Source organism: Equus caballus, chromosome 10, assembly GCF_041296265.1.
Source record: "Equus caballus isolate H_3958 breed thoroughbred chromosome 10, TB-T2T, whole genome shotgun sequence".
Classification (NCBI taxonomy): domain Eukaryota; kingdom Metazoa; phylum Chordata; class Mammalia; order Perissodactyla; family Equidae; genus Equus; species Equus caballus.
Window position 1 is genome coordinate 9,596,363 of NC_091693.1, and position 21,421 is coordinate 9,617,783.

The window sequence follows — 21,421 nt, forward strand, 5'->3', positions numbered from 1 at the left end:
CTGTGTGGCCAAGCAGATCAGCTCCGCCTTTCTCACATGCCCGCGCCGGCAGTGGGCAGTCTACCCGACCTGAACCCCTCGGCCTGAGCGTGGGGAGGGGTGGCTGTTAGAAGATGGGGTTCCTGACTCTCTCCCCACTTACTTCCTCAGCAAACTGGAAGAGGATTACCTGTATATGGCGTACGCCGATATCATGGCCAAGGTGCGGCCCCGCCCCGGTCCAGGGCAGGGAGCCTCCGCTGCGAGGCCCGTCCCCTGAAAGGGCTGGGGGTGGGCGGGGCTGTCTCCTCTGTTCGCCATCCCTAACTGATGCCCCATCCCCAGAGCTGCCACCTGGAGGAAGGAGGGGAGAACACCGAAGCTGAAGAAGACGAGGTTGAGGTTTCCTTTGAGGTAGGTGGGATCGGGTCTTGGAGGAAGGGGACAGGGGACCTTGACTTCAGTCATCCCCATCCATTCAGCAGGTGTTCGCAGAGCAAGGCTCTGGCCTGGCCCTGTGCTGGGCGATGCTGGGGACACAGCAGTGACCAAGTCAGTCTACTGGGGAGACAGATACACAAGCCAGACAGTAACAGCGGGAGTATTCATGGTGATGAGGGATGCTCGGGCAGAGGGGTCCGGGCAGGATAGGGGGGCACAGGCAGAGGGGTCCAGGTAGGATCGGGGGCCAGGCAGAGGGGTCAGGGCCAGGATTGGGGGCCCAGGCAGAGGGGTCGGGGCCGGGATTGGGGGCCCAGGCAGAGGGGTCGGGGCTGGATGGATGGGGGGCCCAGGCAGAGGGGTCGGGGCTGGATGGATGGGGGGCCCAGGCAGAGGGGTCGGGGCCGGGATTGGGGGCCCAGGCAGAGGGGTTGGGGCTGGATGGATGGGGGGCCCAGGCAGAGGGGTCGGGGCTGGATGGATGGGGGGCCCAGGCAGAGGCGTCAGGGCTGGGGAAGTCAGAGAAGCTCAGGGGGCCTTGGGGGAAGTCCAGGGGGCTATGGGAGTCCAGTAAGGCGCCTGACCAGCCTAGGGGGAAGGGTATCGGAGGGCTTCTCAGAGGAGGCGATGTTTGAGCAGAAAGATAAAAGGAGTGAAGTTCCAGTTGAAGAAAAGGAGAACGGTGTTCCAGGTAGGGGACACAGGACATACAAAGGCCAGGCAGTGAGAAAGAGCTAGTAAACACACAGTGGGCCCATCCATCCATCATTAAATTAAGACAGTCAGCAAGCACGTCCCTGGGTTTCTTAACTTTCGTTTTGCCAGGGTCTCTTTTGGCACCTGATGAAATCTTTCTCAGAATCTTGTTTGTTTTTAAATGTATGGGATGCATTCAGAATAGAGGAAATGATACAGTTACCATCTGCATTCTTTATTAATCTCTCAAATAACAAGATCTAACAGGGAGTCCAGTAGCTACTGTAATTGATGGGTAGTGATGAACGTCAGCGGTATTTCGAGATGTCTGCAAAAATAGTGTGACATGGAGACATCTGTCATTCTTATTGGTGACACGACTGCAGCTTCTGCCAATACTGCTATGACTTATGGCCTCACCCGTAATGGGGGCAAAGGTGACATTTCAGTTAGAGGGTGGTAAACATAAAAATCTGAATTTTTTTTCCCCATCCAAGTTCACAGACCTCCTGGGTTCTATCCACTGACGCCTTGGAGGTCCGTGGGCCCAGGTTAAGATGGCTCCATGCCCAGCCTTGTGCTGGGTGCAAGAAACAAATCTGGGACTTCAATCCGAGGGCACAGAGGGAGCTGACAGTTGAAGGCGCCAGTGGCTGTGGCTGGAGCAGGGAGGGCAGGGGTGAGGGACTGGGCTGTGAGGGGAAAAGGCTGGCCTGGTGAGCCTGGACTCACTCGGCGCTGCGGGCCTGGCTCTGCCCCAGGAGAAAGAGATGGAGAAGCAGAGGCTGCTGTACCAGCAGGCGCGGCTGCACACCCGGGGCGCCGCGGAGATGGTGCTTCAGATGATCAGTGCCTGCAAAGGTGCCCTCGCCGTGCACTCGCTCCTCCTGAGCACGCCCTCCTGTCCCCGCTCTCCCTGCCCACCCACTCCCCGTGTGCCCAGTGGCCACACCCTCTCACCCCTGCGTGCCTGTGGTTTGCACACACACCCCAGCCCACTTGCCTTGCAGTTGTTCCACTTGCCTTGCAATTTCTCTCTCCTCTTCCAGTCACGATCACCCCTGCATGCACGCCCTTGCACCCTCCTCCACCCCCTTCCCTCGCATCCCCTGGGATGGCCGTTTTCTTGTGAGTGGAGAACGCTGCTCTGCAACCGATCGGGCCATCTTTCGCTGCCCCCTCCAGGAGAGACGGGCGCCATGGTGTCCTCCACCCTCAAGCTGGGCATCTCCATCCTAAATGGAGGCAATGCAGATGTGCAGCAGGTAACGGGTGAAGGGATTTGGGAGGACGGCTAAGGGGCGGGGCGTTCCTGCGTCACTCCCAGCTCCCCCCTCTGCCGCCCCCTCTGCAGAAAATGCTGGATTATCTGAAGGACAAGAAGGAAGTCGGCTTCTTCCAGAGCATCCAGGCGCTGATGCAGACATGCAGGTAGGCTCTGGCTACACCTTTTAGTTAAGCTGTCTGGTGTGGCTGAGCCCCCACTCCTGGTACCACTTCCGGTTCCAGGAACAGAGCCCCCACTCCGAGCAGCTCGAATAACAGGGAGTTTACTCTAAGAATTCACATGGAACAATAAGGGAGGCAAAATGCCGCAGGCTTTAAGAATGAGTTGTGTTATGATCTGGACAGCTGGACTAGAAGGTTGTTCAGGATCCAAGGGGCAGCCAGCAGCGGGGAATCGGGGCTCCGATGGCCCCCAGTAATGTGGCTCGAGTCCTGTCTGCCTTTATTCTCCTCTTGCTGGCGGCTGACTTTCCCGACCCCCTGAAGCTTTCCTGTCTTTCCCTCAGCGTCCTGGATCTCAATGCCTTTGAGAGACAGAACAAAGCAGAGGGGCTGGGCATGGTGAACGAGGACGGAACCGGTGAGGCCCTCTCTTGGGTGTCCCTCTCCCCAGGACATCCTCCTCCTTCGGGATCCGCCTCCACCCCCAACGCTGCCCAGAGCTTCCTTCCTCCAAGGCTCCCCCCTCCCCAAGAGCATCCCCGATCCCCATCACCCCCGCCCCCCCACCCCCCGCAGTGGTCGCCCTTGCTGCCCCACCATGGTCCCCACCCCTGGGTGTCCTTCTGTCTGGGTTCTCTTGTCCATCAGCAAGTGAAGCCCGCCTGGAACATGCCCCAAACCTCCCATCCTGGTTGGTGTTCTCTCATTAATGTCCCTAATCCGGGTTAATCGACTCTCCTCTTTGCCGTGTTGTGACGTATCTAACCTTTCTGCCCTGATCCTCGCCTCCTGCCTCTCACCTCTACCTGTCCATCTCTCTCTGTCTCTTCCCTCTTCTTTCTTTTCTCGGCTTTTACCCTCATTTCCCACTCTCCTCCTTGCTCCTTACCGCCCTTTCTCTCTCTGGGTTGTTTCTCTGTGTCTATGTCTTCATCCCTGACCGTCTCACCGTGTGTGTTTTTCTGTGTCTGTCTCTCTGTCTCCTTCGGTCTCTCTCGTTCCCTCTTTTCTCCTGCTTCCTCCTCCCATCCTGTGGCTGCCCCAGTCATCAACCGCCAGAACGGTAATTCCCCGCCCGTAACCCCTTGCTGTGCGACTGCCACCCCTTCCCTTCTAACCCCCAACCGCCCCTCCACCTGGGGGCTGAGGATCTGGGACATCCGGGGATGGAGGAACCCTTCCGTGGGTGCACCATGCCCGCGGAAAATCTGAGGTCCGGGGTCCAGAGACCAGGATTCGGGCCCCAGATTAGCCACCAACATCACCTGGGACTACGAATAAGTCTCTTACCTTCCCTAAGCCTCAGTTTCCCCATGTGTAAAATAGAAGCTAGCGAAGATGGCACAGATCCCTTTCCAGCTGGATGTTCTCGCACTTCCAGACCCAGATTCGCAGTCCCGAGGTGGGGTGATCCCCACTCCCACCTACCCAGCTCTCTGTGCCGCGACCCCAGACTGGTCGGGTCTGCGGTTCCCATCACCAACCGGATTGGTTGCCCCAGCTCCACTCTGATTGGTGTGCATGACCCCTCTGCGCCTGCTCTGATTGGCCCATTCACCTCTTCCCTCCCCTACAGCTCACCGTGATTGGCTTCTTTCAGATGCTCGTTCTGATTGGTTTACACGCCTTCCCCTCTGCTTCTCCTGGATTGGCTGCTTTCAAGGCATCTGAGCCACTTGGCTGGCTTTCAGTCCCATCCTCAGACGAATCCCTTCCTGCTCAGAGCCTTTGCGTGAAAGTGAGCCCAACCCCCCATAATCCATTAACCTCCACGCCCCGAACCTCTGCTGGGTCCGCAGACATTCCCGGATGTCACATAAGTGGTGACATCACGGGGATACTGATGTTGTAGAAAGACCCTTGAGGCCCCAGCTTCATGACTTGGGGCCCCTCAGGTCTCCATGAACTCTGAGGTGGGGACCCTCCCGTGTCATGGACGCTCGTGGCGCTCACAGTTCCTTTGAAGCGGTGACTGCTCCTCCCCGCGCCCCTGTGCTTTGTGCATGAGGGTGCAGTGTGCATGGGCCGTGTGCATGCATCTGCTGTGTCCTGGCACATCTGACCCCTCCTGGGCCCTGGCCCCCTCTTTCCCCCAGGAGAAAAGGTCATGGCAGATGATGAATTCACCCAAGACCTGTTCCGATTCCTGCAACTGCTCTGCGAGGGGCACAATAATGGTGAGGAGGAGGGGCGGGTGGGCAGGAGGCCGAGGTTTGGGGGCAGTCTGCAAGGGTTGCCTGACTTAATCCATAGTCCCCTCCTCTGATTTTCAGTGATGCCTCACCACCCATCCTGACCTTGTCCTTGACCCCATTGCCCTTCATCCTTTCCTTTCAGCCCCCATCAAGCCTTGTCCACTCCCCTTCCTAAGTCTCTTGAATTTCTGGAATCTAGCCACTTTGTTTCTCTTTCACCTTCTCTCACCAGTCCAGTTCCCCAAAAGCAATCTGCCAAAAACCAATTGGCCAAGAATCGATTTGCCCAAATGAGCAATTACCCTTATGCCATTTTTCCACTGGCATTTTGCAGTGGCTGCAGAAGTTCAGTAAATGTGGTGGATTTCCATACTTTGGGTGCATATAGGGAAAAAAAAAAAAATCACACGACATTTTTAAATAAGTCTATTCGAATCGCATTAATTTTGCTTATAAAATGCTTTGCCAGGAGGAAGGCCTACAGATTTTTTTCCTGACTTAAACAAGAGTTTTCACAGCTTTTGTTCTGGTTCAGGCAATTGAACCAGGTCAGGATGACATGCAAGTTAATGAAACACATCCGGTGGTGAGAAAATATAACCCCATGTGGCACACGTAGCTTACGTGAAAGGGGCAGCTAAAATTCTGTACAATGAACATTCTCCCCAACGCCATTTCCTCTAACAAACACGTACAGTGTCGAGGTTGTGGTTGTGACGCTTAGCAGGTGATGAGGAAACCACAGACTGCCCAGAAATCAACCTGCACGACAAGAATGGGAGTAGTTATACGTGTAACTTCCATAGAAGCTGCACCCCACGTGGCTAGTGTTCTTTAAGGTAATTGATTAGTAAAGACCTTTAACCTTCACTCTTTTCTTTTCCACAAAGGACAAAGCATGATCCATTGCTTTGCATTCTCAAAAGCTCTTATGCCCATAACTAGTTCTTCTTCAAAGTTTATTAAATATCTTCGTGCCACATGACTATGGTTTCCTCTCTTTAATTTTAACTAAGGTGGAGTCAGTCTTTGGGGTTGAAGATGAACTTTATTTTCTGGATCTATGACTTTTTAGAAATGAGAATGTTCTTGTGGGTAGGATTTCTCTGTCCCAACAAATTTGCAGTCCAGTCCTCTGCCTAAATTCATGGATTCATTAACCAACCGAATCAAAGAAATATTTGGAATATCTTTCTAAGCTCAGATGCCTGGCATATCTTGAGTATTCAGTGCCATTCAAAGCAGAGAAAAGGGTGTTCCTTGTTTATTTGCATGTCTATGACAGTGTCTTCAGCTAACAGAGTCCTTTACAGGCGGGAGAGCTGTATATGTAACCATTTAGGCATATGGTCCCATTTAAATTAACGCAAAGGAGTTAGAAAACAGAATTGATGACATTTGCTTATAGAATCTCGAATATGTGAGTATACGTTCGTCTCTAACGTGAAAGCAGGCAAAATGGACATTCAGCCCGATACAGTGATTGTGAAGTGGCTGTTAGGATGTCACTGGAAAGTAAAACTTTGGAGGGAAAAGGAAAAACTTTCAAGGGCTGTAAAAGCCATCCTGTACAACGTGACATTGCTGTCAGCATTCACAGGACTTAACTGAATCCGTCTTTGTTGCCTTGATAATTTGATGAGTTGGTCATTTGGCAAATGGGTCTACAGAGGTGGTTCTTAAACTTAACATACCTAAGAATCACCTGGAGGCCTTGTTAAAATGCAGACTTCTGGGCCCCACCCCAGAATTTCTGGTTTAATAGTTCTGGGCTGGAGCCCAGGAATGTGCATTTCTGACAGGTCCCCAGGAGATGCCGCTGCTGAGTGTTGAGGCCACACTTTGAGAACCACTGCTCCGAAGCGCAGCTTTTAACCTCGGCACTCTCTTTAAGGCCCTTTAAGCACAGTTTATTGACGTACCAGGTGCTGTCCCAAATTCTTCATGTATATTAAAGCATCAACACCTCACAACGGCTCCAGAAAGTAGAGTCTGTTTTGACTACCATGCTACATCTGGGGGAACTGAGGCACAGTCTGTGTCACACAGAGAGGTTCGATAACTTGCCTGAGGCCACACAGCTGGGAATTCCTGTAGCAAACTCTTACTTATCTTTCAGGTCTCAGCTCAGAAGTCTCCTCCAGGGAGACTTCTCTGACCACCCAGACTGGGTCAGGCATCTCCTCGGCTCCTCCAGCCCCCGGGGCTTCCCCCATCACAACTCTGATCATTCCTGCCCACCCGCACCACCCCTGCCACCCATGAAGTGTGTATTGTTATTATTATTCTAGAACGTCTCAATCACACACTCAAGTAGAGAGAATGGTCTAATAACCCCCCAGGGCCCCATGGCTGGGCCTAACAGTGACCAGCTTTCTGCCATAGAACAATGTTTTTCACATCCTGGTGGGAACCACTCGGCAGAGGCTCACGACTCAGTTTATCGCAGAGGTTCTCACCCTGACTGCACGCTGGACACCTGGGGAGCTTTCAAAGATGCTGAAGCCCAGCTTTCAATGCAATTGGTCCGGGTGGGGCCTGAGCGCTGGGATTTTTGAAAGTCTCCAGGGGATTCTAATGTGCAGCCAAGAGCGAGGTTGACAGCTACAAATTGAGTGGGTTGAGATCAGAATTCTTCTGTAGCTCACTAGACGTAGTACAGGGCGGAAAATACCAGCATGCACGGCACATAGTAAGGGCACGTGACACTTCCATTCTGGGTACCCGTGGATGTAATTCCTGATTAAACGTGTGCACCAGGTCCCAATGTAAAATGGATTTCCGACTGTAGGTTGCAGTTAGAAAAGGCTGAAAAGTTGGCACGAGAACATAAACTTCACAAAGGCAGGGACTTTGTTCACTTTGACTGCTGTATCCCCAGGGCCTGGAACAGTGCCTGGCAGACAGTAACTGCTCAATAAATTTGCAGTCCCAAAGAGTAAATGGCCAGTCTTCGTCTCCCGAAAGCATATAGTATATGCTTGATAAATATATATTGAATGAATGAACACATAAATGACAGATGCTTACCTCTTGCTTTTGGGAGATGCTCAATCAATATTTGTTGGATAAATGAATAGCCAATCTTCCATCTCCCCCGGCACATAGTAGGCATTCGATAAAAAGCTTTGGAAACAAATGGAGGACTGAATCTCCACTTTCCTCTGTTACATTGTAGGTCAAAGAAACATATCTTGGAAAACAATGAGTGAATAAATAATTGACCCTTCACCACAGCTGGCATGTGGTAGGCCCTCCATAAGTATTTATTACATAAATAAATAAATGATTCTCCATCTTCCTCTGACACACAGTAGGTACTTAATAAAGAGTTATTACATAAATTAATGATTATATGCCTTCTGGCATACAACAGGCACTCAATAAGCGTAAAGGAATAAATGGCCCACTCTCCCCCTCCCCTAGCACATAGTAGATTCTCGACGAATGAATGACTTTTTATCTCCCTAGATTTCCAGAACTACCTACGGACACAGACAGGCAACACGACCACTATTAACATCATCATCTGCACGGTGGACTACCTCCTGCGGCTGCAGGTCAGGATATGAGGCCGTCCAGGAGTGGCCTGGGTCGGGGGCCGTGGGGCCACGGTTGGCCCCGGCACCCCCTCACACCCTGTCGGCCCCCAGGAGTCCATCAGCGACTTCTACTGGTACTACTCCGGCAAGGATGTCATCGAGGAGCAGGGCAAGAGGAACTTTTCCAAGGCCATGTCGGTGGCGAAACAGGTGTTCAACAGCCTCACCGAGTACATCCAGGTAGGGCCCGCCCGCGGGCGCGGGGTGGGCGGGGCGGCCCCGCATCCGCGCCCCGCCCGGCGCTCACGCAGCCCTCCGCCGCCAGGGCCCCTGCACCGGGAACCAGCAGAGCCTGGCGCACAGCCGCCTCTGGGACGCCGTGGTGGGATTCCTGCACGTGTTTGCCCACATGATGATGAAGCTCGCTCAGGTTCGGGCCCCTCTGTCTTGCTCCAGCGGCTTCCGGGTATCCCCCCAAGGGGCGCGTCCCCAAGTCTTGCCCCATCGGCCAGTTTCTCACCCAAGCGCTCCTGCCAAGTTCCGCTCCGGTTCCCTCCCGGTGTCCAAATCCATCTTCCTTCCGGATGGGCTCTCCGCTTGACCCCGCCCCTCCTCTGCCACCGCCAATCGGCTCTTTCCCATCCGCGCTTCCATTGGTCTGGCATCTGGGCCACGCCCCCTCTGGCCCAGAGCTCCTCTCTGATTGGCTGATGTTCTTTCCTCGCTGACGGGGTCATCTCAGGTTCAGACAGCCCCGGGGATGGGATGGGGGCCGGCTTGCAGATCAGGGCCTGGGGCTGAAGGAGTATTTTGCTTCTTTCTTCTGCGTGCGGCAGATGACGCCCATCCCGGGCACCCATGATGTAAGGTCCCTGCCGAGCCCCGGTCTCCCATCTCTAGAATCTTCGTGCTCCCCTTTTCCCCAGCACCCGCGCCCCCCTGCAGCCTTGTCAGTGTCTCACGAACACCTTATCCATTTGCTCTGCTTCTGTCTGGTAAACGTATTCGAGGCTGCCATAGACACTGCACCAGGGCTCGACATCTGAAGGGGCGCCAGCCGCCTCGTAGAGAATCATACACATACCGGTGTATTTATTACAGTAGTTTTCCAGCAGATGGCAGTCAAGTTGCCTGTATATTATAATTTCCCAGCAGCAAGAGTGTTGAGGAGGGGTGCCTTTTCTGATTCACTCAGAGGTGCCACAGGGGCTGGCAGAAATCCTGTCTGGTGTCATCTGCCTTTTGAAAGGAGCTGAATTTAAGAATGCAATTCCTCAGTGTCAGGCTGCTGGCATAACCTGAAAATTCTAGAGAGTGTCTGTATCTTCGTGCTGCAAATCCTGCAGTGTTAATTCATCAGCGTGATCTAGGGGTAGGGGCAAAGGCTAGAAATCCGATGCAAAGTGGTGGCTTATGGGGGTGGAGTGGGGGGATTGATCAGTTCACATCACAGATCCGGGGCCTAGAGTGATGTCCGCAGAAATGCCTCTCTCCTCTTTGGCTTCATTCTCAGTCAGGCTCTCCCCACGGGCTGCAAAAGTGGCGCCCAGGCTCCCAGGCACCCCTGCTAACAGCTCCGGAGGAAGAGAACCCCTCTTTCTTGGGAACCTCTGGAAAAGCCCTTTCGATGGTCTCTGATTGGACTGTTGGGTCACATGCCCATCCCTGAGCCAATCACCGTGGCCGGGGAAAGAGAGCTCTGATTGGCCAGGCCTGGTCACGTAGCCACCCCTAGACCAGGAACGTGGGGTTCCCCCCCCGCCCCGAGCTCTGAGAGTGAAGTTGTTAAGAGAAGCAAGGGGCTGCATCGTGGGCGGGCGCACACAGCAGACACCGCTCGGCTTCGGATCTTGAGATCCTGGAATGTTGGAATCTTACAGTTCGATTGCAGAGCTTTGGGAGTGTGGCAATGTGTTAGGGTAGAAGGAGCCTTACATCCCATTTGTTTGGCATCTTTCCCCTCCTTCATTTTTTTTTAGTTAGAACCATATGAAATTACCACTTTGTGGGTCAAAAATTGGCAATTTTCTGGAGCTCAACCTGATATAATAAGGATCCTGTGGCAGAATTGTGACTATTTTGGAGACTTCTGTGGGTCCTACTTCTGTGGGCACTGTGACAGGGGAGGCAATGTGTCCCCACATTCTTCCCAAATGGCTTACCAGAAAACACATGGCTGTATCTTCCAGCCTTTTTCCTGAACTCAGAGTCCCACTTTTTTCCATCTCTCATTCATTCAACAAACAGGTGTCAAGCACCCAACATAGCCCAGGTGCAGTGCTGAGCTCTCTCCCTTCCCAGATCTGTATCTCTGTCCCAGTACTTGCTTCTTCTGTCTCCGTCTCTCTTGGCCCCAAGCATCTGCTCTCCGAGCCCCATCCTCCCTCCAGTTCTCCTCATCTGCCAGCCCCTGTCCCCGCACATCACCTGTTGGGCTGCTTTCCCAGAAGTGCCAACCCCGCCCCCACAATCTTGTCTCTCTGCCCCTTCCCCTGCTTCCGAGGAACATATCTGGACTCGGGTCCCCTCGGAGGTAAGAGGGGAGAACAAAGGGGTCTTAGGCCCTGCTGGGCGGGGGAGGAGGGGAAGGCGTCTCTGCAGAGACCAGCCCTGACATAGCTGACATGGGGGTCTCTAGGACTCGAGCCAGATTGAGCTGTTGAAGGAGCTGCTGGATCTACAGAAGGACATGGTGGTGATGTTGCTGTCACTACTCGAAGGTAAACGCCCAGCAGGTGGGGGCGAAGGAGGGTACGAAGGTGCAGACCACCCCAAGAATGGCCCCCTGAGCCCCAGGAGACCCTAACCTTCCACCCCGTCTGACATCATGTCAGGGTCAAAGCCACAATAACAAGCCCGGCAAACACTTATTGTGTTTGCTGCCTGGGCGTTTAGGAGTTCATTGAATGCCCAGAGAAATCTTAATAAGGTGGATGGCCTGGATGCTTTTTAAAATTTACATATTTATTTATTCACTAAATGTGTCAGTTAGCTTCTGCTGCCTAACAAATATCCCCACAATTTAGTGACTTCAAACAACTATAATTTGTTACTGATTAATAAAACAATTTAACTAGTAGACAAATACTTTTTTCTGTAGAGGTTCATAAAGAGTGTCCTTGTTCTTTTATATGGCTGCATAGTACTCCACGGTGTGGGCATACAGCAATTCATTTAACCACACGCCTATCAATGGACATTCAAGGATTTAAAAAAATATTTTGCTATTACAAACAATGTTGCAATGAAGAATGCTCTTACAGTGGCTTGCTTTTCTTGTAACTAATTGTTTGCTTTTAAAAATCAGAAGGTTCCCTTTAAACATCAGATTTCCAGCTTTTCTTGAAAAATTGAAAGATTTGGTGACCCTGGATCCACATTCTCACATGGCAAAAATCAGCTGCCCTGGATTAAATCGCTGAATTATATCAATGTTAAATCTCTTGATTTTGATGAGTGCGCTATGGTTATGTAAAAGAATGTCCTTGTCTCTTAGGACACATACACTGAAATGTTTAGGCTAAAAAGGCCACGTGTCTGCAACTTACTCTCAAATGGTTCAGGGAAAAAATATACATGGGAGGGAAATTATAAAGCAAATGTGGCAAAATGTAAACAATTGGTGAATCTGGAATATATAAGCGTTCCCTCCACTATTCTTGCAACTTTCATGTAAATTTGAAATTATATTAAAATTGAAAGTTGCAAAAAGAAGCCGGAGCCAGTTTGTTTTAGAGGGGGTGTGGGAGCCCAGTTTGCCACAGTCTCCACCTTGCCCTGCTGTCTCACCCTTTGTCCTGCCTCCCTCATCTGTGGACCTGCTTGGCCTCTGGGGGCTAGGGGAAGGCTTAGGTGTGTGAGCTCTGAGGTCATGCAGCTCGGGGTCAAGTCCTCCTCAACCCCTTCCTGGCTAAGGAAACCGGAGTGTGTGGCTTACTCTGAATCTCAGTGTCCTCTGTAAAAATGGATAGTAATGTCGCTTCTTGAGAGAGCATGGATGAGATCAAGGATGAGAGCACGCCAGAGAAGCCCTGGGCATGGCGTCTGGCTTATGCCATTGTCATCTTTATTGATGACTCCCCCAGCTCTCGGGGGACGTGGACAAAGATAGGATCAGCCAGGCTCACCTGCTGCTGGTACAGATCAGGAAGTGCCCTGTGCCCTCCGAAGGGAGACCTGGGAGCTGGTGCAGGAAGCTTCCGCCAGCACAGTGCATCCTGGGGGCTCCTGAGCTGGAGAGAGGCAAGCCCGCTGGGGCCCCAGAAAGGAGGCTTTGCCGGGCTGCACTGACCTGGGGCCGCCCGCAGGGAACGTGGTGAACGGCATGATTGCCCGGCAGATGGTGGACATGCTGGTGGAATCCTCATCCAACGTGGAGATGATCCTCAAGTTCTTCGACATGTTCCTCAAGCTCAAGGACATCGTGGGCTCTGAGGCCTTCCAGGACTACGTCACCGATCCCCGTGGCCTCATCTCCAAGAAGGACTTCCAGAAGGTGGGTGCTGGAAAGCGGATGGGTGTGGGTGCCACGGGCCGGTCGTGTCCTTCCTGGCTGCCTGCCTTGGGCAGGAGACATCTCTGCAAGCCTCAGTTTCTTTCTCTGTAAAATGGGGATAAAACAGTCCTTGGTCATTTTGAAGATGAAATGCGTTAACACAGATAAGAACCGTTATTTCTATTATCATTATTAATAGTCATAATATTATCATCATTATCAATCGAGATCAGTTATTCAGTTGATAAACATCTACTGAGTTTCTCTTCTCTGCTGGGCCCTGTGCTGGGACCATGGACACAGCCGTGACCGAGACAGACGCAGCCCTGTCTTCATGAGGCTTATAGTCTAATGAGGGAGGCAGTTACTACTGACCGTTGCAGGTCTAACTCATGAGGCTGTGAGGAGGGAAATGCAGAAACCAATCTGGCTCTGCCCTTTCTTCCTGTGTCACCCCAGGTAAGTCACTGTCTACTCTGAGCCTCAGTTTCCTCCTCTGTGCAGTGGGCTAGGATGATGACATTAACTCTCTCACGGGACTGCAGAGAGGGTGGACAGCGTGTGGCCAAGGCTGGAACACAGGAGCGCACCACGTGAGCCGCTGTTATTCCTGCCAGATGGTTTCCATCACTGTTTTATCAACTTTTTCTTTTGAAATAACTTCAGGCTCATAGAGAAGTTGCCAGAACAGTACATAGAGTTTCTGCCTTCCCTTTACCCCTATTGCCCAAATGTTAACTTTTTACCACATTTGCTCTGTCACGAGTCCCCTTTACCTCTAAATACCTCAGCGTGTGTCCCCTGAGAACGAGTTCATTGTCTTACAGAACCACAGAACAATTATGCAAATCAGGAAATTAGCATCCACACAATGCTGCTGTCTGCGAACCTTACTCAGTTGTCACTCCTGGAAGAAATTCTTTTCCCTGCCAGGGATCCAGTCCAGGGGCGGGGACTGCATTTAGGCACCGTGGCTCGTTAGCCCCCTCCAATCCCACACGCTTCCTTGATCTGTGTGTCTTTCATGACCTTGACAATTTTGAAGAATAGAGGTCAGTTGGTTTATAGGATGGCCCAGTGCGGGTTTGTCTGAATTTTCCTCATGATGCATACATCTTTGGCTGGAATGTCATGGAAAGGACCTGTCCTTCTCAGTGCCTCGTATCAGGAGGAACGCGAGGTTGGTTCTTCCCGATACTGTGGGTGTTAACGTGGCTCCCTTGGTTATGGTGGAGTCTCCCCGCATCCCCACTGTCCGGATGCTACCATGAGGACGTGCTCTGAGACCGTGTGAATGTCCTGCTCGCCCTCTAGGGTTAGCATCCGTTGATGATTCTTGCCGGAAACAACTGTGACTATGGTAATTGACAAATGGTGGTTTTCTAATTTCACCCTACCCGTTATGTTTATCAGTTACCATTTTACCATAAGGGAGAGTTCTTCCCTTCTCCTCCATTTATTTACTCATTTGTCCATTTACCTATCTATATCAGTGTAGCCTCGAGGCCTCTTATTTTAATCTAGGGGTTGCAGTCGCTACTGTCCATCAGCATTTGAATAAGCTCAGGATCTCCTGAGTTAAAAATAAGGTGCCCCGGGGTTGGCCCGGTGGCGCAGCAGTTAAGTTCGCACGTTGCGCTTCTGTGGCCCGGGGTTTTCAGGTTCGGATCCTGGGTGTGGACCTACACACCGCTCATCAAGCCATGCTGTGGCAGGTGTCCCACGTATAAAGTAGAGGAAGATGGGCACGGATGTTAGCTCACGGCCAATCTTCCTCAGCAAAAAGAGGAGGATTGGCGGCAGATGTTAGCTCAGGGCTGATCTTCCTCAAAAAGGAAATAAATAAATGGATAGATAAAGTGCCCCCTGCCTCCCAGCACCTCTGAGCATCTCTCCCCACTTCTCAGCCACGCCTCCCAAGAGCTGTCAACCCTCACTCACTCCCTTCTCACCTCCCACTCCTTCCCTGATTCAGGGCTGGCTGCTCTTGGCAGCATTTGCCACGGTCGGCCATTTCCTCCCCCAGCAAAGCCTGCTTCCCTGGGCATCCGTGCCACACACTCCCAGGGCCCCCACCTTCCTTGCCAATCGCTTGCCGGCCCGGGACCTCCTCCTCCAGGAAGAAGAGGATCTAACGCTTATCATGGCCTCCCTCTGTGCCAGGCCCTGTGTGTAAATGGATTAGTTCACTGAATCCTTACAGCAGCCCTCTGTGGTAAGGACTGTTTCTTAGCCCCATTTTACAGAAGTGGAAACTGAGGCACAGGGAGGTGAAGTGACATGCTCAAGGTCACCCAGCTAATAAGTGACAAAGCTGGGATTAGAAGTCAGGCAGTCTGGCTCCAGGGTATCCTGCCTCCGGATTCATCCATCAGTCTAGTCCAGTAAATAGTCAGTGAAGAACTCCGGGTGCCAGGCCCTGGCTGGGAGGCCCGCCCCGCTCTCAGGACTGGCGGGTGCAGGGACAGAGTCTCAGTGGGCCTACAAGAGAGTCAAAAAGGACTCTGCAGGAGCTGGCGTGGCGTGCACAGCATTCCTAATTTAAAAATGATTCTGCTCGGTAGAAAAAGCCATCCACAAAAGGAAAAGGCAGCCTGCTGAATGGGAGAAAATGTTTGCAAACCACGTATCTGATAAGGGGTCAATATCCAAAGTATACAGGGAATTCACAACTCAAAAGCGATAAAACCAACAACCCAGTTTAAAAATAGGCAGAGGAACTGGATAGACATATTCCCAAAGAAGACACACAGACACCAGCAGGTACATGAAAAGACACTGGACGTCACTCACCCTCAGGGAAATGCAAATCAAAGCCCCCAGGAGATCGCACCTCCCACCTGTGAGGATGGCTGTTATCCAAAAGGCAAGCGATAAGTGTGGGCAAGGATGTGGTGAAAAGGGAGGCTTTGTCTACTGTTGGTGGGAATGTAAACTGGCGCAGCCACTATGGAAAGCAGTATGGGATTTCCTCAAGAAATTAAATAGAACTGCCATACGATCCAGCAATTCCACTTCTGGGTAAATGTCCAAAGGAAATGCAACTATTAGCTCGAAGAGGTGGCAGCCTCCCCATGTTCACTGCAGCGTTATTCACAGTAGCCAAGACATGGAAGCAACCTAAGTGTCTGTCAGTGGAGGGATGGATCAAGAAGACGTGGTGTATATATAGAGACACAATGGAATATTATTCAGCCTTTAAAAAAAAAGGAAGTGCTGTCATTTGCGACAACATGGATGAACCTGAGGGCAGTATGAAATAAACCAGCCAGAAAAAGACAGATGCTACCAGATCTCACTTCTATGTGGAATCGAAAAAAGGTGAACTCGTAGAAACATAGACTAGAAAAGTGAGAGGTGTCCAGGGGCTGGGAGGTGGCGGCATAGAGAGAGGTTGGGGAAAGGGTACAAACTTTCAGTTATAAGATGAATTTTTTTAGAACAGGTAAAGATCGCTCCCACCTGTTCAGGGCTTTACAGATCACAAGATTTGATGTCACGTACACAACATTTTATAGCCCAATATCTCTGTTTCACAAAGTTGAAAGTAACAAGCAACCTGTAACTTTGAAAGTGCATCAGTTTTCTTTTTTGAATAAATAATACATTCACAAGATTAAAAAGTAATATGTAACAAGGTACAAAGTGAGAAATCTCACTGCCGCCTCTTTCTCAACCTGCCCTTCCCCGACTCCCACCACTGTGAGTAAGCATTAGTTTCTTTTGTACCTTTCCAGATACTGTTATTTTCCTCCTTTTGTACATAATAGGTAAGGAACTACATACACTAGTCTATATCACTTGACAATATATTCTGGAGATACAGGGAGTGTCCTCCTTATTTTTTTTTACAGGTACCCAATATTCTACTTTGTATATGTATTATAGTTTATTTGATTATTCCCTGTTGATGGACACTTTTCCTGTTACAATGCATGCTGTAGTCAGGGCTGCCATGGATAGTTGTGCAAGTTGTGCACTGTGCAGAAGTGCAGTTTATAGCACAGATATTATAAATTGGTACTGCAGATTTCCAGCAGATGGAAGTAAGCGTGCTGAGGAAGGCTCCACATGGCCCGCAAACAATGCCGGCTGCAATGATTACCCTTGTACATACATCATTCTATATGTGCAGTTATATCTAAGGATAAGCTTCCAAAAGTGGGATTGCTGGGTTACAGGGTAAATGCATTTGTCATTTGGACAGATTTTGCCCTCCATTTTTCCCCCTCGTTAGCAACATGTGAGAGTACTTGTTTCCCCACAGTCTCGCTGCTAGACCACATTGTCAAATATTTGGATTTTTGCCAATCTGATAGGTGAAAAATGGTATTACAGTGCAGGTTTAATTCACATTTCTCCTGTCATGAGTGCAGGTAAGCATCTTTTCATGGTATTGTTTTTGTATTACTTGTTCAGTGAACCGACCATGCCCTTGGCTTATTTTTCTATTGGGATGTTGGTATTTTTCTTCTTGACTTCTAGGAGCTCTTTATATATTAGGCTGATTATAGCTTTGTTAGCAATAGGAGTTACATCCATTTTTCCTGGTTTATCATTTGTCTTTTGACTTTGCTTATGGTGGGTTTCTTTTGCCATGCAGAATACTTGATTTTTATGTAGAAAAATCACTTAATTTTATTAATTTTTAACAAAATAGGAAATACAGGAATACATTCCTCTTGTAAGGAAATTCAGATCGATCCAGTGTTGGTTGAAGTCAGCTTTGACCCCACCCCCAATCCTATTCTCATCCCACCTCTGCAAATGCTGCCAGTGTCATCCACGTGGTCTGTGTCCCTCCAGACATTCCTTTCTGCATTTCCGTTTATATGTAAATCTGCATTAAAAATATATAGCATTGTTTCATGGCTTCCCAAGTTCTTCGTGGTTGACAGAATTCTTGACAGTCTACAAAGCACATCTCCATCCATAAGCACTTTGCAGATTCCAGAACCTCTGCTACACTTTGGAAAAGCCCTTCCCGAGAGTTGAAAACACATCGCAGGCTCCTACTTTAGTCTTGGTCTGGACCATTTTGAGATTTTCCTTATTTTTTTTTTTATCGGCAAATATTTTATCTGCAAATATCTTTGTATGTCTCTTTAAATTAAAAGGCTTCTTTTTAAAAACATCTTTATTGTGATAGAACTCACACACCATAAAATTCGCCCATCGAAAATGTGCCGTTCAATAGTTTTTTTAGCATATTCACAGAATTGTGTAACCATCGCTACAATCTAATTTTAGAACATTTTAACCACCCCAGAAAGGAAACCCTGGACCCTGTAACACTTACTTCCCATTTCCCCCACCCAGGCCCCGAGCAGCCACTCATCTACTTTCTGTCTCTATAAATTTGTCTCTTCTGGACACTTGATATAAATGGAATTGTACAGTATATGGTCTTAAAAGGCTACCCTTTTATGTAACAAGCCACAGTGTCATTCTCATGCCCAACCAAAAGCAAAACCATAAAAACAAAAAGAAAAATATCCACTGTTCCTTAAATCAGCAAATGTCTGATCAGTGTTCAAATTTCCACATCTCATAAATATCACGTATTGTTTTTCGCAGTTTCTTGGAACCGGGATCCAAACAAGGCCCACCCATGGCAATCAGTTGATCTCTCTTCAAACCTCCTTTTATCTACTGCTTCCCCTCTGTCACTTTTCCTTTTCCTCGCAGTTTATCTGCCACAGACGCAGGTCGTCAGTCCGTAAAGCAGCTCTGCCTGGTAAAAATACAATGTATGACTTAAAAATTTCTAGTACCCACTCTTTAAAAAAAGAAAAAGGAACATGAAATTATTCTCAACGATATGTTGTCTTTAACCTTTGTTAGTACCATCAAGTCGATCTGACTCTTAGCGACCCTGCGGACAGCAGAGCGGAACCCTGCCCGGTCTTTCTGCGCCATCCTCTCACCTTCTGGCGCTCCATCAGACAATGCTCCACTGCTGCTCGTAGGGGTTTCATGGCCAGTTTTTCAGAAGTGCGTGGCCAGGTCCTTCTTTCTAGTCTGTCTTAGTCTGGAAGCTCTGCTGGGACCTGTCCAGCATGGGTGACCTTGCTGGTATTTGAAATACCAGTGGCATAGCTTTCAGCATCACAGCAACATGCAGCCGCCACGGTGTGACAACCGACAGACAGACAGACGGGCAGTGTGGTTCCCTGACCAGGAAATAAACCGAGGCCTCAGCGGTGAGAGCGCCGAATCTTAACCACCAGATCACCAGGGCTGGCTTTTAATTAACCTAGTATATCCAAAATATGATTTCAACATGTAATCAATATAAAAAAGTATTCAATATTTTACATTCTTTTTTTCAAAAGACAGGATGGATTTACACTATCAGCACATCACCATTTGCGGCAGCCACGATTCCAGAGCTCGGCAGCCACGTGGGGCTCGTGGCTCTCACTGGTGGTGCCGTCCTCATGGTAGAGTTTCCAGAGTCTGGGTCTGGTGGGTGCATCCTTGTGGTGTCACTTAATGTGTCCCACTGTCCCCTGTGTTTCCCGTAAACTGGGACTGAGCTCAAGAAGCTCAATGTGATTCAGATTTGGGGTATTTGTTTTTGGTTTTGCCAGCGCCTTCCTTTGTGGTACTGTGTACATAATCCATGAGGAGGCACAGCCTGTCCTGACATCTCTCCTTTTGTGACATCAGCAGCCACTGCTGTTCAATTCCCACATTCGCTCATTAGAGACTGCGAAATGGCAATATCCTCATTTCTATATGTTTGACCACTTACCAGACCTCATTTGATTTCCCAAACATGAAACATCATATGATTTCCCAAACTCTTTACAAATCTTGTATTTTACACCACACTTTTGAGTTTCTTGATGGTTTAAAAGACAAGTTCAGGATTTTTTTTTTAAAGGACTTTTTAATTTTCAAAAATTGGAACCGTTAAAAACTCTTCTCAGTTTTCAAGGTGCTGAGTACATTTGACAAATATGTATTAAGCAGCTACTGTATGCAGCGGCAGGCAACGCAGAGCCCACCCTCAGAGCTGATAGCCAGCCCAGTGGGGATGGGCGGGGGAAAATAAGTAAATAACCAAAGTAATGTCATGTTATAATCTGTGGTCTGAAAGAAATGAGCAGGGTGGCATGCAAAAGAGCAGGGGTGGAGTGAGCCCCGTACACTGGGTGGTCGGGAAAGACCTTTCTAGAAGAGGACGCTGAAGCTGAGAGCTGAGAGGTACCATGTGAAGTTGGGGAGGTTGTGGCATCCCGGGCCCTGGGGACGGCAAGTGTAAATGCTGAAAGCTGGGAATGAGAGGGATGCAAAGAAGGCCAATGTGGCTGGAGAGGGCTGCTGTGGAGGAGAGAGGAAGAAATAAAGTCTGAGAGATGAGAGAGGGCGGGCCTGGCTGGCTGCAAGGAGGACTTTGACATTTAACCTGAATGAGATGGAGCCAAGGCAGGACTCTGAGCAGGGGAAGGATGTGGTCTGGCTCACATGTTTACAGGGTCCCTCCAGCTGCATGTGGGGACAGACAGGGAGCAAGAGGACCAGGGAGGAGGTTGCTGTGATGGCCCAATGGGAGACGATGGGGGACAAAACCAGGATGGGGGCCAGATTGTGGGTCTAGATCTGTTGAAAGCAGAGCTGACAGATTTGCTGATGGATCAGGGGTGGGTGGAGATAAAAGAGAAGAGCCAAGGATGACTCAAAGATTTTAGCTTAAGCACCTGGAGTGGGTGGGTGGTGATGCTATTCCTGAGATGGCTAAGACTGTGGGAGGAGAGGTTCTGAAATCAAGAGTTCAGTTTTGGCCATTTCCAGTTTGGGGGAGAGATCCACAAAGAAATGTCAGGTAGAGCTGCAGCTGTAAGTGGGTTCTGGAGAGCAGTCAGGGCTGGGATGTAATCTTGGTGGTCGTTGGTGTGGGATGGCATTCAGAGCCTCGGGCCTCAATGGTATCTCCATGGAGAGTGCTTATCTCAAGAGAGGGGTGCAAATTCCAAGCCTGAAACCACTCAACCCCTGCAGCCCTTAGAGATCTGGAAGATAAACTGACAGCAGGCAGAGAAGAAAGTGTTTCAAAAGAAGGGGGTGGGCTAATGGATGATGACAAAGAGAGAGCAGCAAATCCCAAGAGTCGAGTCCAGGACTGAATGGAGAGGATGGAGTCCCGGGACATTAGTGGGGGGATGGTGGCTTTCAGGAGGGGCAGTGTCACACTGCATCATAAGGGGAGAAGGCAAGTTGGCGGAGTGAGGGTAGAAGGTGAGGAGTTCCTGTGTGATTATGTCTCCACGCTCTGTGGTTTCAAGACTTGCCCTTCATGACTTGCAAAGCACGTTACTCATTTAGAAAGCATTTTGCAAAGTTCTTGGCTACAAAGCACTTTTTAGAGCCAGAAAATTTCGCTTCTGTTCATACCCCAGAGCAGCATTTCTCAAACTGCAGGTTGCAACACATCTGTAGGTCACGAAATTAATCTAGTGAAGTCATGACCAGCATCTTTGAAAACAAAATAGACTAGAACATTGCAGAGCGTGTTGCACAGCAAAAGTCAGAATTGTGTCGTGAAAACTTTTTTTTTGGGTCACATTGTAAAATGCATTCTTACTATGGTCAAAACATTTCAAAACTGCCCTAGGGGA

The 21,421-nt window shown here is 49.8% G+C and overlaps 1 protein-coding gene, 3 long non-coding RNA genes and 1 other non-coding gene across 11 annotated transcripts in view; 1 reads left to right on the forward strand and 4 right to left on the reverse strand.

Moving 5' to 3' along the window:
• Window positions 1-21,421, forward strand: part of RYR1 (ryanodine receptor 1) — a 106,386-nt gene that overhangs the window by 67,633 nt on the left and 17,332 nt on the right. For 2 of the 4 annotated variants that reach the window (XM_023649662.2, XM_023649663.2), the window contains 13 exons: window positions 151-202; window positions 325-393; window positions 1,878-1,977; window positions 2,302-2,381; window positions 2,471-2,547; window positions 2,910-2,983; window positions 3,611-3,628; window positions 4,662-4,742; window positions 8,232-8,320; window positions 8,414-8,542; window positions 8,628-8,732; window positions 10,941-11,022; window positions 12,610-12,797. In XM_023649662.2, the coding sequence (XP_023505430.2) occupies window positions 151-202; window positions 325-393; window positions 1,878-1,977; window positions 2,302-2,381; window positions 2,471-2,547; window positions 2,910-2,983; window positions 3,611-3,628; window positions 4,662-4,742; window positions 8,232-8,320; window positions 8,414-8,542; window positions 8,628-8,732; window positions 10,941-11,022; window positions 12,610-12,797 (1,144 nt within the window). The remainder of the gene's footprint in view (window positions 1-150; window positions 203-324; window positions 394-1,877; window positions 1,978-2,301; window positions 2,382-2,470; window positions 2,548-2,909; window positions 2,984-3,610; window positions 3,629-4,661; window positions 4,743-8,231; window positions 8,321-8,413; window positions 8,543-8,627; window positions 8,733-10,940; window positions 11,023-12,609; window positions 12,798-21,421) is intronic. The other 2 variants (XM_070224377.1, XM_070224378.1) reach the window with 1 other exon arrangement.
• On the reverse strand, window positions 1,331-4,064 carry LOC106782291 (uncharacterized). Of its 4 annotated transcripts, none has more exons than XR_011422365.1 (4): window positions 3,856-4,064; window positions 2,120-2,351; window positions 1,623-1,775; window positions 1,331-1,444 (listed from the first exon to the last, which is right to left on the reverse strand). It is a non-coding gene; the product is annotated as an uncharacterized lncRNA (long non-coding RNA). The 4 variants fall into 4 exon arrangements; XR_011422364.1 differs by having other exon boundaries at window positions 1,623-1,808; XR_011422363.1 differs by having other exon boundaries at window positions 2,140-2,351; window positions 3,856-4,062.
• MIR9087 (microRNA mir-9087) lies at window positions 2,833-2,959 on the reverse strand. The gene is given in 1 exon segment (NR_128110.1): window positions 2,833-2,959. It is a non-coding gene; the product is annotated as a microRNA mir-9087 (primary transcript).
• LOC138915909 (uncharacterized) lies at window positions 5,171-8,189 on the reverse strand. The gene is made up of 2 exons (XR_011422366.1): window positions 7,791-8,189; window positions 5,171-5,522 (listed from the first exon to the last, which is right to left on the reverse strand). It is a non-coding gene; the product is annotated as an uncharacterized lncRNA (long non-coding RNA).
• LOC138915910 (uncharacterized) lies at window positions 17,842-18,936 on the reverse strand. The gene is made up of 2 exons (XR_011422367.1): window positions 18,725-18,936; window positions 17,842-18,531 (listed from the first exon to the last, which is right to left on the reverse strand). It is a non-coding gene; the product is annotated as an uncharacterized lncRNA (long non-coding RNA).